The sequence below is a fragment of the Myxocyprinus asiaticus genome, chromosome 16 (genome assembly GCF_019703515.2).
Source record: "Myxocyprinus asiaticus isolate MX2 ecotype Aquarium Trade chromosome 16, UBuf_Myxa_2, whole genome shotgun sequence".
Lineage (NCBI taxonomy): Eukaryota > Metazoa > Chordata > Actinopteri > Cypriniformes > Catostomidae > Myxocyprinus > Myxocyprinus asiaticus.
Window position 1 is genome coordinate 11,635,290 of NC_059359.1, and position 17,318 is coordinate 11,652,607.

The 17,318-nt window shown below is 39.4% G+C and overlaps 1 protein-coding gene across 2 annotated transcripts in view; it reads left to right on the forward strand.

The window, feature by feature from the left end:
* Window positions 1-1,602: 1,602 nt before the first annotated feature.
* The window catches only part of LOC127454487 (RNA-binding motif, single-stranded-interacting protein 3), a 237,115-nt gene continuing 221,399 nt past the window's right edge, over window positions 1,603-17,318 (forward strand). Inside the window, exon 1 of one of the 2 annotated variants that reach the window (XM_051721746.1) lies at window positions 1,603-2,796. In XM_051721746.1, the coding sequence (XP_051577706.1) occupies window positions 2,722-2,796 (75 nt within the window). In that variant the 5' untranslated portion in view covers window positions 1,603-2,721. The remainder of the gene's footprint in view (window positions 2,797-17,318) is intronic. The other variant, XM_051721745.1, reaches the window with a different exon arrangement.

Sequence of the window (17,318 nt, forward strand, 5' to 3'; positions counted from 1 at the left end):
ACGTTTGACCTTATCAAACTAGCAATCATTATGTCTAATGTTAACGAATGTTGCCTAACTTTTGTAACATCGTTTATTTCAAAACATCAACGTTTCCAATAAGTCAAAACAACAGCATAAGATATGGCACCTACCTGCTCAGATGACATGTTTTCTGATATCCGTCTTTTCCTTTCTTTCGTTATTTATTTGTCCATTCGCTCTGATAAAATGTCCTGTATCCATGTGTACACCAGTGCCTCGAACCACATTCATCCTCGCAGAGGAGCAGAGCCATAGCACAACCAAAACAATGTTCTTCCGCAAGATGCATGCATTTATATTTTTTAACCACTAGAGGGCCAAAAGTTACATAGTGTAGCTTTAAATATCAGGTTGTTTCTCAAAAACTTATCATATAGCTTCAGAAGACTTGGAATAGGATGCACAAGTTGCACTGACTACTTGGATTATACTTTTGGGTCATTTTTTAAGCTTTAAAATGAGTCCCTATCCACTGCCATTGTATTGAAAATATGGGCTGAAATATTCATAAAGTTCACTCCTTTTGTGAAAAGCAGAAGAAATATAGTCATATGGGTTTGGACAAGAGGGTGAGTACATTGTTACAGAATTTAAATTTTTTGGTGAACTAGTCCTTCAAAAGTGCATCCAATATTATCATACCTCTTTTGGAAAGCAATTACATTTGTACTTGTATTGCTATGTTAACTGCTTTGACTTTTAGTAGCCATGCACTGCATAGTGTGCTGTGGATTATTTGAAACCCTTTCACTGGTTCTCGTCTCTCTTTCTCTCTCCCTTCCTCCCTCTGTGCCTCGGCATTCCAATCATAGTGATGAGAGAGCTTGACTTATACACCTCTCTTCTCCTCTCTCTCTCTTACTCTCCTACCACACTGCAGACTTCTTTGAGAGCCTGTCTTAATGAAAATGTATTGTTGTCTTTCCCGTTTGCAGTTTGTTTTTTGTCAGCATTCTCTAATTCCTTTTGCTTTACTGCAGTCTTTGGGCAGAAAATAATTGCTATTGGCATAATTACCGCTGTCAGTCTGCAAACACTGAACATCTGCTTTTTCTTTGGCCCTGCAACTGTCGCTCTATATCTGCATGTGAACTTCATAAAAAAAGCACTGGGAATCTTAAATTAATAAATACAGCAACAATGTCAAAACAATGATCAAAGTGTGTGCTCAAACAAAAAAAAGAAGCTCGGAAAGAGGAAACGTTTTTTTTGGAGTCCAGTTTTTCTGCAGCGAATAATTGGCCACTACAACAATATTGCAGAGGTTGTGGGGGAAAAAAAACATCTGCTCTTTAAAATGCACACAGCATTTCATTTTATGGTATTCCCTGAAGGGATTAGTGCTTCAGCCTTATGGGCGAATCTAATTCATGGCTATTTTTGCAATGCACTTATGCACTAGTATGTATGTCAGTGTGTCAGTATGTCAGTGTATCAGACAATGCAAAGCTGCCTGCATGTGTCAGACAATATCAAAGAAACAGCTTGCGGTCATTCATTTTTTATTTATTGATGAAAGTGAGGTTCAGAATACACTCTGGAAAAAAAACAGAGCAGAACGAGGATGAAACAGCTTGGATGTATCTTAAAAAAGGAAATCAGATGAAGGAGAGTCTTTGTTGACCAGTAGGGGGCCTCGGCTCCTTGCTGTTCCACCTCTGTCTCCTCCCCCTGAGTGTGGAGTAGGAGTAAGTTATTCTCTTCTCCACTGGTAAAGCCGTGCAGTAGGAGGCACCACTCCCAGGAGGACAAACAGAGTTTGGCTGCTTAAGACACTCCCCCTGGCTGGGAGTGGTGCAGCCAGCCTTTACACCCGCCCACCAGACTGTGGAGTAGGAGGATCTGAGCGCTGCCGAACTGATCCCTTCACTGTTCCCCACAGTGTGGAGCAGCCGGCAGTGCGTGCACACACACACTCACACACTCACACAGCCACACACACTCACACTCACTCTTGCACACACACTCATGCACAACAAAGCAGGCGGAAAAGTGAGGCAGTAAAAAAGAACATTAGAGACAGAAACAACCTTCCTCCTGATTTTTTTGGGGATATTGCAATCTGCCTGGAGTTTGTGCCATTTCCTGTGTGGCTGGTCGTTCCTGCATACAGTTTGAGTGCCATCAGCTGTGCGTGCAGAGATCTACATCCACCAACTGTCTACATCACAGCTTTGTGCTTCAGCCAGACGGGAACAAAGTGTGCATCTGGGATATCTGTCAACCTCCTTTGGGAACTGACGCTGCACCGACTGTCAACGAGCGAGGGAGTACAGAGAAAGAAAGACAGACAGAGCAAACGACAAAGTGAAGGCATGAGCAGGAGACCAGAAGCTGACTTTCCAGAGAAGTGATTGTCACAGTGTCCCCCTCCTCTTCCCTCACCTCCCTCCTCCTTCCTCTCCTCTCTCCTGTGTCGTTGTTCCTTGTTTCTTTGCGCACACCTCCGTTGCTATCCCATCTTCGTCCCTCTGTTCTCCCTTCATCACCTCCTCCTCCTCCCTTCCTTCCGAAGACGGCGTGAGACGCACGCGCCAGTGGCTGTATCATCCCATTTGCTCTCTGCATCCTCTTTTGGCTCCATCCCTTCCACGGATCTAGCCTCCAGCTGCGGAACCGCAAACAGAATCTCTTTGAGTTGTTGGATCCCACACGCGAGTCTCTGTATCCAGCCACAGTCAGAAGGATTCCAGCTACATGGGAAAACGCTTGGAACAGCAACCAATGTACCCCCAGTACACTTACTACTACCCTCACTACCTTCAGACTAAGGTAAGACACCTTGATCGTTTGGTTATCTGGTTGGTTATCACACTTTATGTCCACACCCTTCTGCCAGATTTCTGATACACAAACCACATGACTGATACCTGATGTAGGCCACACTCTGTTCATGGTCAAAACAGGTGAAGGTGTAAGTTTGCCTGTTTGTCTTTAACACACGCACACACACACACACTTACACACAAACTCATGATCCTGAGATTCTGTCCTCTCAGCTGTGTAGCCTGTGGTGGAGGGACTTGAATAATTGCATCCATCTCTCTAAGCCCCTACACCACCCGGACGTGGAGAATTGATTACCACATGCTGATCGATAGTGCTGAGATGCTATCGGGGGCACTGGTGATCTTGGCCTCACTCTCTGATTCATGAATGTATTTATGCAACACTCCTCATAAAGGCTAGGGTATACTTCAGTTTTTTTTTTTTTTTTTTTTTTTTTTTTTTGCGTGCCATTCTGTCTCATGCATGGCCGAGCACTCAGCCTTTCAAACTATACTTTTTTGACCGCAACCCATACGGATGCGTTCAACGCATGTGCACTATGGCTGCTTTTAGCACAGTCAATGGCAGGTGCATGCGTCGACTACGCGCAAAAACTCGGACTGTCCGTTTACAGCTTGGGTTTTCTAAACGTGCAGACAGTCAGCTTCTTTGCGCATGTGCCAGTCCACCATACTGTGCGGATGAATAATGATTGTACCATGCGCACTGTGCGCGAGACATATCAGCACAGAGAAAACTGTAGTGTACTTTGGCCTTAAGACGCCAGCACTTGTGTTACCTGTTTAAGAGAATGAAAGTGCAAGAGGGTTATGACTGGATCTGAGCAAAAAATTGCCGTTAATACAAAGTGTGTGATTAAATAAGTCAAAATGCATATGTCTTTGTTCTTCTCTCCTGTCACAACCAAAAGTCAACACTAACTCACATTGCTAAAGAGACCCTTTCAAATATGCATATTCATACATATTCAAAGGATGTAACCAAACATTCAAGATTTGTGGGGACAATAGGTAAAAGTTTAAGAATCAGTCACTGACAAATACTGATCGAACACTATTCTGAATATCAGGGAGGACGTGTCCTCCTCAACGTCTTACATGGCTACAGCCCTGAAATATTCAAAGTTCAGCCTTTGTAAAGCATGTTTGGTGATCTTTACCAAATTGGAGCATTATGGGTAAATAGTCAAATGGCCCAGTCTGGGAATAATTATTGATCTGCAGATTATTAAAAGAGATGGGGGAGGTTTTTTGGCACTGGCACTAGAGTTTCGGATTTCAAATGTTGTTCAGCCTCATCTGTGAGAAATGGGTACCTCATGTGAGAGTGTGTGAGCGCGGGTCAGCGTGAGTGCGATTGCATGTGTGCGTGCGTGTGTGATTGGAGATGTAAATGGCCTGTTATTAATCTTGATTCCAGCGAGCGCTCTGAGTGGAGGCATTCCTCCGGGGGAAATCAATCATGAGGGGGAAGAAGGGCAGCTGACACACAATCGCTGCCACTCTCTCTCTCTCTCTCTCTCTCTCTCTCTCTCTCTCTCTCTCTCTCTCTCTACACACACACACACACACACACACACACACACACACTCTTTGCCCCAGTAACGCTGTGTGCTCAATCAGAGGCAAATGTTAAGCAGGGGAAATTATGATGCTACAGTAAACTGTTAATGTCGCGATTCAGAGATTCTGCTGCATGATATAAAGACCTTGGTATTAACTGATGTCAAAGATGTATTTTCGTTGAAGTAGGTTCAAAAGAAAATTAAAAGTTAACTGAAATTCATCCATTATTTTATAATGTGGTTGTAAGCATCATAGTATATAAAATTAGGTGCAAATAATATCAGGCCTTGCAGTGCATATGTTTTATTTTTTTTTATTTATTTTTTTTTTCAAGTAGCAGATTAAATTTCCACCCTGTTTTTTAAATGTCAGATTTGCTTTTTGACAATTATTAAATTAGTGCTAAATTTGTGTGGTCTCATAGATAGAGTTGTGAATGCTCAGGTCATACTTAATGTTTTTGATCATCCAGGATTTTACCCAAATCAAGGGCGAAAATCATGTGACTCGAAGAGAAAGCTCTACCAAAATGTTTGACTGATAGGAATTTGTCCAAGGTCCATTTTGACGGATTGGAAAGAGCCTGGTCAGTTTAAAATAAAATTCAATCTAAAGTTAGAAACATGACTTTGATCTGACGGATCGTTTTTGATCTTTAGCCCTAGTCACGAGGGATGAACCAATATGGAATTTCTGTGCAGATACAATAATTCACAGTTCATTGTGGCCAATACCCATACAGATAATAACCAATAATTACATTTTTGATCTTTTAACATGGAACTGCTAGCTAATTTATATATATAAAAAAATAGGTGTCATTTAAAAGCTTGAAATTTGGACATGACAATCTGGCCAATTCTTAACTGCTGCTTTTTAAGGTTTGGCGGATCAAACTTAAACCAGAAATGTGCCTATATTACAGATCAGATTTGAATGAGAAATAAATAACAGTACACTTGCATAAATTGTATGATGCCCATTTATATGAGTATTTATGGTAATCCTTGTATGTGTCCATTTGTATTAGTATTTATGGTAATCCTGATGAATCATAAATATAGAGAGAATAATTAACTTTTAACAGATGCAATAATGCATTTAACCAAAATGAGGCGATAAATTAACAGCATGTAACAAACATTAAGCAACAAAACACAATACAAACCCTAATCTCTGTATAGATTGTGTAATATGAGTGCAGCGGTGGTTTGTGTGTTATGTTCGTGCATGCATTGGGCACATGCACGTCTTATTCTCAGACGCTTTTATCTGTTCCATTTTTATAACTTATGAAATGTGATCACAATAATCATAATGGAAATAGGTAAGACCATACAGATCGGAAAGTCATGAGTCATAACGTTACAACTGAACAACAAGCACATTTTTTTCACTTACAATCTAGTGTTTTTAGCCATCTCATGTCACTCTGTGGGGATTATTTCAAGATCTATGCACTGTGTTATGTTGTGTTTGGGCTTGTTTTAATTGTGATTCTTTGCTGTAAGTAATGATGTGCTATTTTCCACTTTCTGTTTATGTTTCATAAAGTAATAAATTACATACATGTTTTTGTGCGTTTTCATGTATTGCTTCTTGAAACATAAAAAAGAATATGGTAAATGTCATGTTGTTACTTAAAGCAGATGATACCGAATAAAACCAGCCCCAAAACAACGTAACAAGGTGCAGAGATGTTGAAATAATACTCGCGGAGTGACGTGCTTGATACACTAACCTGGTTCTCATTGACACACGCTGTGTGCACCCGAATTGCTGCTTGAGACTGCCCGGGTCCCTGCCTGAAGTAGATAAGTCTCAGGCAGTCAGAGATACTCAGCTGCAAGAAAATAAACCATAACAAATTATCTGCGAAATTATTCGTGTTAATTTCACTTCAGCGCCTTAATAATATTTCGGTTTTCCCAATTATCAGCCAATAATATATCGGCCACGGATATATATCGTTCATCCCTAGTGGTCACACTACACATCAAACTCCATTCACTTCATTCATACGCATCCGAACATGGGAGATCGGAAACCCAAGCTCATGCGAAGAAATTTTAAGAGCATTCCACTGTGCACGAAAGTTTACGTTTGCCCAACTCTGACCTGTGAATTCATATGACAAGAACACGTGTGACCAGGAGAAGATCGAAAAGTCACACACTGAACTCTTGGCTGAAAACAAATACTTATTTCAAAGCTGTGTTTTTTTATTGTTGCAGGAAAGAGAGCAGATGGGATATTGTAACATTTTGAATAAAATATTATTTGTTCATGACTGGTGTGGTGTCCAAATTAATTTTGCATGCTCAAAACTTAGTATGATCCCAACTTTATGCAGATATATATACAGTACCCTTGCATGTCACCCCTCCCCCATACATAGGCCTCACATGTTTCAGCTGAACATGGGCGGATATATAAATGTGTGTGTGTGTGTGATTGTGTGGGCTGAGATATCCTTTACAGCAGTCATACACCAGTGGGATATAAAATAGAATTGAAGGGAGGTAATTCTCCCCTGGTATTGTGTCAACAGAGGCCAGTGGGCCCCCTTTTTCCATTCAATCAGTGCAAGAAATCTATCTATCTATCTATCTATCTATCTATCTATCTATTTATCTACCTACCTACCTACCTACCTACCTGCCTACCTATCTATCTCTGTCTAAATTCAGAGCAGTGAAATTGTGTGTGCAAGCTAATGTGCGTGTGGTGTTCGGTTATACTTAGTGGGGTCAGCTTTATGTACAGCAGAAATAACATCCAGTCTGCCGTTTAAACCTCTCCTCTCAGCGGGAGCGCATGTTAACAGACCTGCAGTGGGTTGACATGCGGCTTGCCCGTGACATTCCCGTTGCATTATGAGAATGGTGCATATATATTTGGTTCATTTTATTTCCGCTGCTTTCAATGTCATTTAGGAATATTACACTATGATATGTACCCAGCTTCTGGATAATTAGCAGACCGATGCTTCTTATTTTTCTAGTGGCACCTATTTTTTACTAAAATGTTCTCATTTCCTCTCCTCCAAACAACCTTGATCTAAATAATTAAATTTGTTAATGGACTAGAGATTTTGAGGTATTAACGGCAGTTTGATTTTCGGTATTTAAATTCAACGCTGCCATTAAAGAGGTGAAGAGATCCACAAAAACACAGCAATTTCTCACATAAATGACTAATTGTGATAAATGAAGTAATTTAGGTCCAAAGTATGGCTCATCTTTTGCATAACTGTCTGGTTGTTTAAAACTTGATTTTTAATACGTCAAATATTATTGGAACACATTATTGGATTTCCTGAACACTTGACCAGTCCAGCGATCTCCCTCTGAGAATAGAACAGCATTACTTGTAATAGCATTACATGATGTTAGGCTATAATATTGTTTCTAAAAAAATCAAATATTTGGTGAGGTCGTTTGTGATCTAATGCTTTTTTTTTCATTCGTGAGTTTGCTACAGACATTGTGCTGGAGGTGAGCCATAATGAGAAATGCAGAAACGTGAACTTATGAGAGTGCAGGCTTTGTATGCGTGTGTGAATTATACATGTGAACCCTTCCATCGGGAAAGCCAGCGCTGTAAAAGGCTTGCTGTAAGTGTGTGTCTGTAAGCGTTGAGCAGGGGAAATTGGATCTGCAGAGATCTAAATTATGCTTGTCTGCGTGTAATTTTTCTGTTAGCATTTGAATGCATGTGTAGACCTGAAACTACTTTTGTTTGAAGAAACCACAGCAAAGCAAGTTCTATTTGAAATGTTCAACTGCTAATTTGATATTTTAAAAGTTTATCCATGAGTAGCTTATATGGGACTGGTAGATTTGTTATGACAATGATGTTATCATGTGAGTAGTTGTGTGATTTCCTTACTTAACACTATTAACTTAAAATATATGGAACATTTTACAATAAGGTTCTATTTGTTAACACTAGTAAATGCATTAGGTATCAGAAACAAACAATGAACAATATTTTTTACAGCATTTATTAATCTTTGTTACTTTTAATTTACAAACATACAATTGTTAGTTCATGTTAATTCAGAATGCATTAACATTTAGTTTGTCAACTAAAGTAGTTAACTTATGTTTACCAATACAATCTTTTGGTAAAGTGATTCCAATTTACTTATACTGTATGTAAGGGAAAGTTTATATCTTAGGTCCTGTAACTGGTCACCATTTCTTTAAATTGTACCATTTACCATGTTTAATCTTTTAATCTTAAATTATCTTTGCCTTAGCTAGTTAGTTTAAATTCAAAGTACCTGCATTTAATTACATCTGTAGTTATATTGTTAATCCTAATCCTAACCCTACCCCAACCCTCACCCTAAACCCTAACCCTTCCCCTAAACCTAACCATACCTCAACCTCAGTAGCAGCAAATCTGAATCTTGTGAGAATTTTGCAGAGCAACATGTAGTTGCACAATAATTACATATTATTGCATGTATTTTAATGTTAGTACATAGTAGTTAAAGACAACTAATATAAAGTGGGACCTAACGGCCTGTTCTGTTATATTTCTCACAAAAAGCACTATAGTGTTACAATGTTTTTTTTAGACATGGTCCATTGTAATGCCATGCTTTTGACATGAATGCCATGATTTGCCATATTACAACCATGGTATTTTTTTAAGTATCTTGGAGTGCCATGACAATATCATGAAATATGAATAGAGTAAGCATTCAGTACCATGGTATTACCCTGTTTACGGCACAGTGCTTTTTTGTTTGAGCTTTAATATTTTTCTTGTCTCAAGAAAAGAACTCTTTTCACTTCCTCTCATCTCTGCATCCTCACTTCATGCTGACATCAATGCCGCTTCCTCTCAGACCTCATCATCCTCTTTATAGAACTGACACTTCTTATAGTACTTTCTCTTAAAACATTTTTATATCTATATAATGTTATTTTATACTGTGATCTAAATGGTTACCATGGTAGCCTACCTGTCCAAAAATGGTAATACCATAGTCCTTTTTTTGAAAGTCATATTGAATTTCTATGTACACTGAAACTCACACGACTGCTCCCATTATAATTAATAAAGCTGTCTACACTACAAGTGTGCGATGTTGGAAATATCGTTGCAGTCAAATATTATTCTTTTGATGAACTTAGAATACAATACATAGAGTGGACTTTTTATCCTGTTACTCATCTGAGGCCATGCCACTTAGATATTCTGGGGCGATTTCTGCATTTTTGCATCCTTGAAGGGCACTGCAGGAAGGAGATGCCACCCGAAAGCTCATTCCAACGAAAGGGAATCCCATATAGTGATTCTTTTAAATATGTCCAAATTAGCACTAAGTGCCTGTTTAAAAATCAAAGGGAGTGTGTGCTTTTTCGGGCTCACCTGTGGCTCTGTCTGCTATCTATCCTATGGTGATCTTGGCATAAATGGTTAATCATATATCAATGTACTACCAGTCTGTCTGTCTGTCTGTCTTTAATGTTGCACATCAGTAAAATACTGTATAAGCGAAAAATGCCATGAAAGCATCCAGTTCTCTGATGTTGAAGAAGCGAGTCACATGACACTTCAGTTTACTGTTTATTGGTTGAAACCATGTGTGGTAGGCAGTAGGCTACATCACTAATCTGTCTAATATTAACATGTGAGACAGGTTATTTAAATACAGCAAGCGTTCATATTTTAAGTCTATTAAGGTTCTGCTCTTCCCCTGTCTTTCCTTCCCTCTCTTTCTCTCCTCTTTCCTTCTATTCCCTCTCTCTTTCTCTCCTCTTTCCTCCCTTTCCCTCACTCTTCCTCCCTCTCCCACTGAGTCCTGGGCATTCTTTCCAGCCATCTGTTCAGAGGGGTGGGGTTCACTCTGAAAAGAGGAACATACTTGGCAAACATACCCGCATAGGTAGATACAATTTTATGCCCAAGATTGTCCTCGTTTCAGTGTCGAAATGCTCTACATTAGATACGAACATTAAAAGAAAATAATGCAAAGCACACACAAGAGCCGTTTGTTGTAGTACTTCAAAATATTCTGGCCTGTTCTAAATTTTCTCTTCTTGCATCAGAGAAAAATCACTCTTGCGTTTTCACTGACACAAAACCAATATGAGAATGTTTAAGAGGAGACTTTCACTGTCGCCGGCAAGCTACTTAGTTTAAGTACTTGTACAATAACTTTTATAGAAACAGATCTGTTCTGGCTCTAAAGTTAGATTAGCCAAGTTCAAAGCCATTGTAAAATAACCAATATACACACATGTGACTAAACTTTAGTTGCATTCAAGATTAATGTGCCAAGTTGTTAGTTTTCAGTCATTTTTTTATAGTTAGCCTCAGATGTTTAAAAAAAAAAAAGAGAGAGATTTTTTACATTAAATACAAGTATAGAGCTTGATGTCAATAGTTCAGAATTTTTTTCTTGGAAGAACTTTGGTAAGAAATATATATAAATTTATATTTTAATCTCTGACTTTTGATTGCAAACGTTGGTATCTTGGCCAATCTGAGCACAGTGAGTGACATTGCTGAGATATCTTCTGAAGCTCTTGAGGAGACACACATGAGTTTGTTTTTAGGAAAAAAACATCAAAGAAGCAAGGAATGCAAAGTCTTTGCTCTCAATTTAATCTCATTGCTTCCAATGAGAAACAACTGAGATATAAAAGAGGTCTAATGTTATATTATTTATTCCTATGGGATAGATATATGCTTAGGAACTATATTACTTGGTGGAATAATTTTATATAAAAAAAAGTATTTTGTATATGCATTACATCTTTAAAAAAAAAAAAAAAAAAAAAAAAACATTCTTGGTCATGTTCACCTCTACCTAGAACTAATAGCAAGCATTTCCAGTATTTACCCATGACCAGTACTGATGTGTGGCCTGGATCATAATGGGACAATCCGAGCTGGCTAGTTGGTTTCTGTGGGCTTGAGAGAGCCAGAGGAGAAAGGCTCTGGTCCTGAGTTAATGGCCCTGCTGCATTTTTAATAGAGGACCACTTTGTAACAACCCAAGCCTGATGGATTCTCCCCTTTTAAAGGCCCTGACATTTCTTTTTTACACACAGCTTGCTTTTAGGCCATTGGCGTAAGTGCTCGACAAAGCCTGTGTGCAGGGATAAATGGCCATGTAGGATGCGGCAACACAGGGACTCATCGACGTTTTACTGTCGGTGTCTGTTCCTGTTCCTCCTTGGCACTGTCGCTGCTGGGCTTTACATGGTCAGTGAATCTCTGAGATAAGAGTGGAACAAGTTTTTCGTCAGTGGCTGAGTGATATTCACAGAGCCTCTTTAGCTGTAAATAAAGATTTGTAGTGGGCTATGAAAATGGATAGTGTTTTCTTGGGGAGCACGGGTGTGTTTGGGTTGGGATTTAGGAAGGGATCAATCATTTAGACATAAGATGTGTATGATGCCATTGTGAGTGGCTGTGTGTGTGTGTGTGTGTTACTTGTGGTATAATGAGTTCTGAGTTGTAATTAGCAGTTGGGAAAGCTGCCTTTGCCAGAGTCAGAGCATGTGCATGGAGCAGCTTGGTTATTGGATATAGGATATTGTTTTTTATGAATACCAATAACATATATAGTTAAAATTCTAATATATATTTTTAGATATTTTATGTTGTTTTTTTAAATATTATAAATATGAAATATAAATAATATCATATATATATATATATATATATATATATATATATATATATATATATATATATATATATATATATACAGGATATACACATTAGGAACACTATGGTCCTAATAAAGTGCCCAATGTGGTCATCTGCTGTTGTAGCCCTTCAGCCTCAAGGTTCAATGTGTTGTGCATTCTGAGATGCTATTCTGCTCACTACAATTGTACAGAATGGTTATCTGAGTTACCGTAGCCTTTCTGTCAGCTTGAACCAGTCTGGCCATTCTCTGTTGACCTCTCTCATCAACAAGGTGTTTCCGTCCACAGAACTGCCACTCACTGGATGTTTTTTGTTTTTGGCACCATTCTGAGTAAACTCTAGAGACTGTTGTGTGTGAAAATCCTAGGAGATCAGCAGTTACAGAAATACTCAAAACAGCACGTCTGACACCAACAATCATTCTACAGTTGAAATCACTGAGATCACATTTTTACCCCATTCTGATGGTTAATGTGGACATTAACTGAAGCACCCGACCTGTATCTGCATGATTTTATGCATTACACTGCTGTCAAACGATTGGCTGTTTAGATAATCACATAAGTAAGTAGGTGTACAGGAGTTCCTAATAAAGTGCTCAGTGAGTGTGTGTATATATATATATATATATATATATATATATATATATATATATATATATATATATATATATATATATATTTAATTTTACATAAGTTTTATAATTATTATTAAATGCTGTTAAGTTTATGCTATCTTAACAGCATTTTATGTTTTGTGATTTAATTGTCACATGCTTTCTATGCTTAAAATGCTACAATACACATCATCTTGATCCAAATCCATATGACTTTATTTCTTCCATGGAACACAACATGAGAGGTTTGGCAGATTATTTGTCTCTGTCACCATTTTAACTTTCATTTCATCTTTTTGTCATACAATGAAAGGGAATGGTGACTGAGGCTGACATTATGCCTAACATACCCTTTTGTATTTCACGGAAGAAAGGATGTCGTATGAATTTGGAAAAACATGAGGGAGAGTAAATGATGACCAAATAGTAGTTTTTGCGCCATCTATCCATTTATAAGTAGGATAGTGTGAATGTCTCTAAAAACTATCGGACAAACCGCTTATACACTCAATTTCGAGAAAGAAAGGAGAGGTGTTAGTGGCGTGCCGCCCCTCCTTCACATTGTAGTGCCTTTCAAGCCCTCCTTTCATCCTCCATTCCACCCCTCCCATGCTTTTTCATCTCCAGTTTCATTGGAAACCATTTCACTCTTAAAGCAACCTCGTCGAGGCCAAGGATAGAGTAGACGAGGTAAGGTGTCATAAATCCTTAAGAGTATGTTCCTTGAGGATTCCACTGAGCCCACCCCCATGCTCCCATCTCCCACTCCAACCTTTTCAGTGTCAGGAAAAGATACACACAAGGACTCCAATCCACACACACCTTTTCAGTATCAAGAGAGCCTCCTATAATAAGATAGCTACAGTGATTCTAACTCACCATAACTGTATCCAATATTCCATGGTCTGTCTTAAAAACAGGCCACAAAAAAGTACATTAAAGACCTCTTTGGAAAAGGCCATTTGTTTTGGCCCCGTTTTTAAACCACTGAAGACCGTAAAGATGCTATCTGAAAGGACTCATTCCTCCCTTCATTTATCCAGTTTGATGAAGACACTTTGGGGTTATGGAATTGCCCAGGGAATGGGTAATGATTCAATAAAGAGATCCCAATGCTGGTAGAGGCTGCTTGGGGTTGGCATGGAGGCTGGCATGCTGCCTGGGATTAGCTTATGTAAACAGTGCTTTTGTTGGGTTTTGCTTGAATTAATTTGCTCGCCCCATGTGCTTTTATCAGAATAATTTGTGCAGCAGACACTCAAGGACTTGTCCAAACATATCCCCAGGCTCAAGGCTAAACACTCAAAAGTGTGTCATGCCCTTTGTCCCCAACTTCCCATCATGTTAAATGTGTCGGCACTAAGATTATACGATTTGTTTGAACATTCAAGTGAAGAACAGTTTTTGTAAAGTCAATGGGGCGAAATTGTGCCACATTAGCTTGCTGTATTTCTGTGTCTTATCTACTATGCTATGCTTGCATAATCCAGATTAACCAGTATCTTAATATGCTGACATAGCACTGCCCTTACAAAAATCGAGATTCTGGCAAACTTGCCACAAATTTGCTTTGCGGCAAACCCTTAATTGTCGCCAAAATTTTGCTGCAGGTTCACCACTACCGATTAAGAGTTGCAAACTTCTGGCAAACATTTGCAGTGAATCACAAGCTCATTTGAATGTGAAAATAATGAGTGGGAAATTTGCAGCAAGTTTGTCAGAACACTAGATTTTTTGTAAGGGTGCTCTATGAGTATTTATTACTACTGTTTTTTGAAAGGGGGGGGGGGGGGGGGGTATTTCACTCAATTTCACTACTTATTCTTATGTTCCAAACCCATACTGTATGTTGTTTTTTTCTGTGTACAAATACATTATGCTCTCTATTCTAAGTGAATTCCCACATATACAATATATTTGAAAATCAAAATATTCACCTGAGGTGAATTTCATTGTGAAAGTATGATGATTACACATGGTTCTCTGAACATTTTTCCATTTATTTGGATATTATATTAATATTTATCTGTTACTTTTTTCTCTGCTGGTCTGTTGTAGATTCAGTGAACAGCTGTGCTTGTTAGTCATAGCATCCTTGAAGGCAGGAGCCTCTGCTCCTGATGGTTCAGTTCACTTGAGTGCATAGTTGTTGGAGGTGTTAGGTGATGAAGAAGCCTAGCCTGGACTCATTAGCCAAGCTATCTGTCACACAACTGCAGCCTTGATTGCAATTTCTAACACTCCCTCAAACTGTTGTGAGAATCATAATGAGAGAAATAAGAATAGTCGTTGCCTATGATTAGTGCATGTACACCGACAAGTTGTATTCTGGTGCTCTTGTGGACAATGCAGGTTTGAATCTGGCTTGCATTTTATGAACTTCTCATTGATTATTCCTGTCATGGTCCTGCCACTCTGTCACTCTGGGTTTTGTCTGACAGGACCGTTGCATCATCGTCCTATGTCTGTCTTGTGTTTCATTGTCTGTCTTTGTGTGCACATACGGTTTCGGTTGAATTCCCTGCCGTGCGCTCTTCGGTCTGTCTTGTTTCATGTCTGTAGCATGATGTCTGGATCCTGAATTCCTGTCTGGTTCGGTTTTGGTTTGTGTCAGGATCCGGACACTCACGCTTCATGTTCTGTCTGTTATTGACGTGGGTGCATCGTGCTTATGTCATCTTGGCAGCATTCACTCGTGTCAGTATTTTATGTCTGTCTCTCGTGAACACGGGTGCGCCACGCCCGGGTCACGATCTATCTTGTGTTTCAAGTCCGGAGCATGGTGTCTGGATCTTGACTTCCCTGTCTGGTTCAGTTTCTGTTCTTTGTCTGTCTCTCGTGACCGCGGACACGTGGGTCGCGAGCTGTTTTCACATTGTGCTGCGGTTCGTCACTTCGGTCTGATATTTCGGGTTTGTGTATGGCCGAATTCTCGCACAGGTGTCCTGTCTTGTTTTTGTCACCTTTTGCGTGCATCGCGTGGTGTTTGCTCAGGTTTCGTTTAGTGTGAGAATGCGTGGCATCGCTTTGTTTGCCATTACTACGCATTATCTCGTCTTGTTTGTCGGTTGGCATGGGTGTATATTGCCTTATTGTCTTGGCGATATGTGCTCATGCCATTCGGGTGTTTTGTTGTCTTGTGAGAGCACGTGGCTTTGTTTTGTTTCTGTATCGCCGCGTGCCTCTCTGTCTTACGTCATACCCCGCCTCCTTGTTTGCTTATTGTTAGTTAATTTGCCTCATCTGTCCCCTGTTAAACCGTTTGATTTCTCTCCCTAATTTAGCTTCCTTGTGTGTGCTGTCCAGTGCCAATTCGTCTTGTGTATTCAGTCAGATTTGTGTTTGTAGTCGGTCTAGTCGGTTGGTCCTGTTCCCTGTCTCCTTTTGGTTCTGTTTAATCCCTACCTGGTCCGGTCGGTCCTGTTCCCCATTACCTTCTGACCCAGCCTACGGGGTAGTTTATGTTTATTTTTTTTTCCCCCTCATGGGAGTTTGTGTTTGTTTTATGTATAAAATAAATTCCTCTTTTACTCTGCGCTTGGGTCCTGAGCCTCTTATTCTCTGCATCACTGCTGATTCGTAACAATTCCCTTCGATAGAGCACAAAAGTCTGGTTTTGGAAGTAAAAATCCTATACATTTTTTCCATAGGGGAATTAATTATAAACTGTAACTTAAACACCTTTAAAGACAGACCTACCGTGAGCTCTAAGATTGTTAATCGATGGAATATGCTTCTGTTGAAGCAATCATGTTTAATAGCAGAAAAAAAAACACACCAAAAGAGCTTTGCAGCGACCACCCACTTTCATGATGCACTGCGATGCATATATCTGAATATTTTGCAATACAATTCAAATATATTTTTTCTATTGTCATAATCAGCTCATAATCAATAGTTTTCTATTCATGCATTGTTTTTAATAAAATTACGTCATTCGCAATGCTTCATGTTGATGTCAATTCCCCCAAAAAGTGTAATCTTATTTGCATTTAAAAAGTCATGTTTGCTTGAGCTCATCCAAATGTCATGAGTTTGGGGCTGGACTAGGCTATCTGTTTGTCCAACCAATAGTTGACGGGGAAAGTGATCAGGAAACCTGTTTAAAACCGCAAAACCGGTTTTTGTGATGCTAGAGATGCAAAAATCGCACATTGTACCTTTAAAAAAGAAGGACAGCGAGATAAAGGAAGAGGAATGTGTAGAGATGTGTAGAAGACAGTATTTGCCCTACAGATGCTACAAACTGTGAGCTCCAGCAAACTAAGCAGCATACTCACTCACAATAGTGGTGTTCAGTTGATTTGCTGTGCCTATTTAAAAGTTTAGGCAGCACAGAAGCACTTTGCTGCTAGCCGCATTCATGTGCTGCATATTTTATTAGCCTCGCTAGTTTTATGAATGATTAAGCTCCTTTGTGTGCACTGCTTGGCTGCAGCCAGGTCTCAACCCCTTATACACCACTCGCATCATATAGTGTGCGTGTGATCCACGTTTTCTGCGCATGTGTATCTCTTCATAATGTTCTCTGGAAAACAATGGACCCCCGAGGGCCTACACTGCCCACAGTATCCCAGGGTTTTTACCCTCCTCATCCTATTGTACTAGCATGCCTTTGTTTGAAATGCGGGCCCAGACTT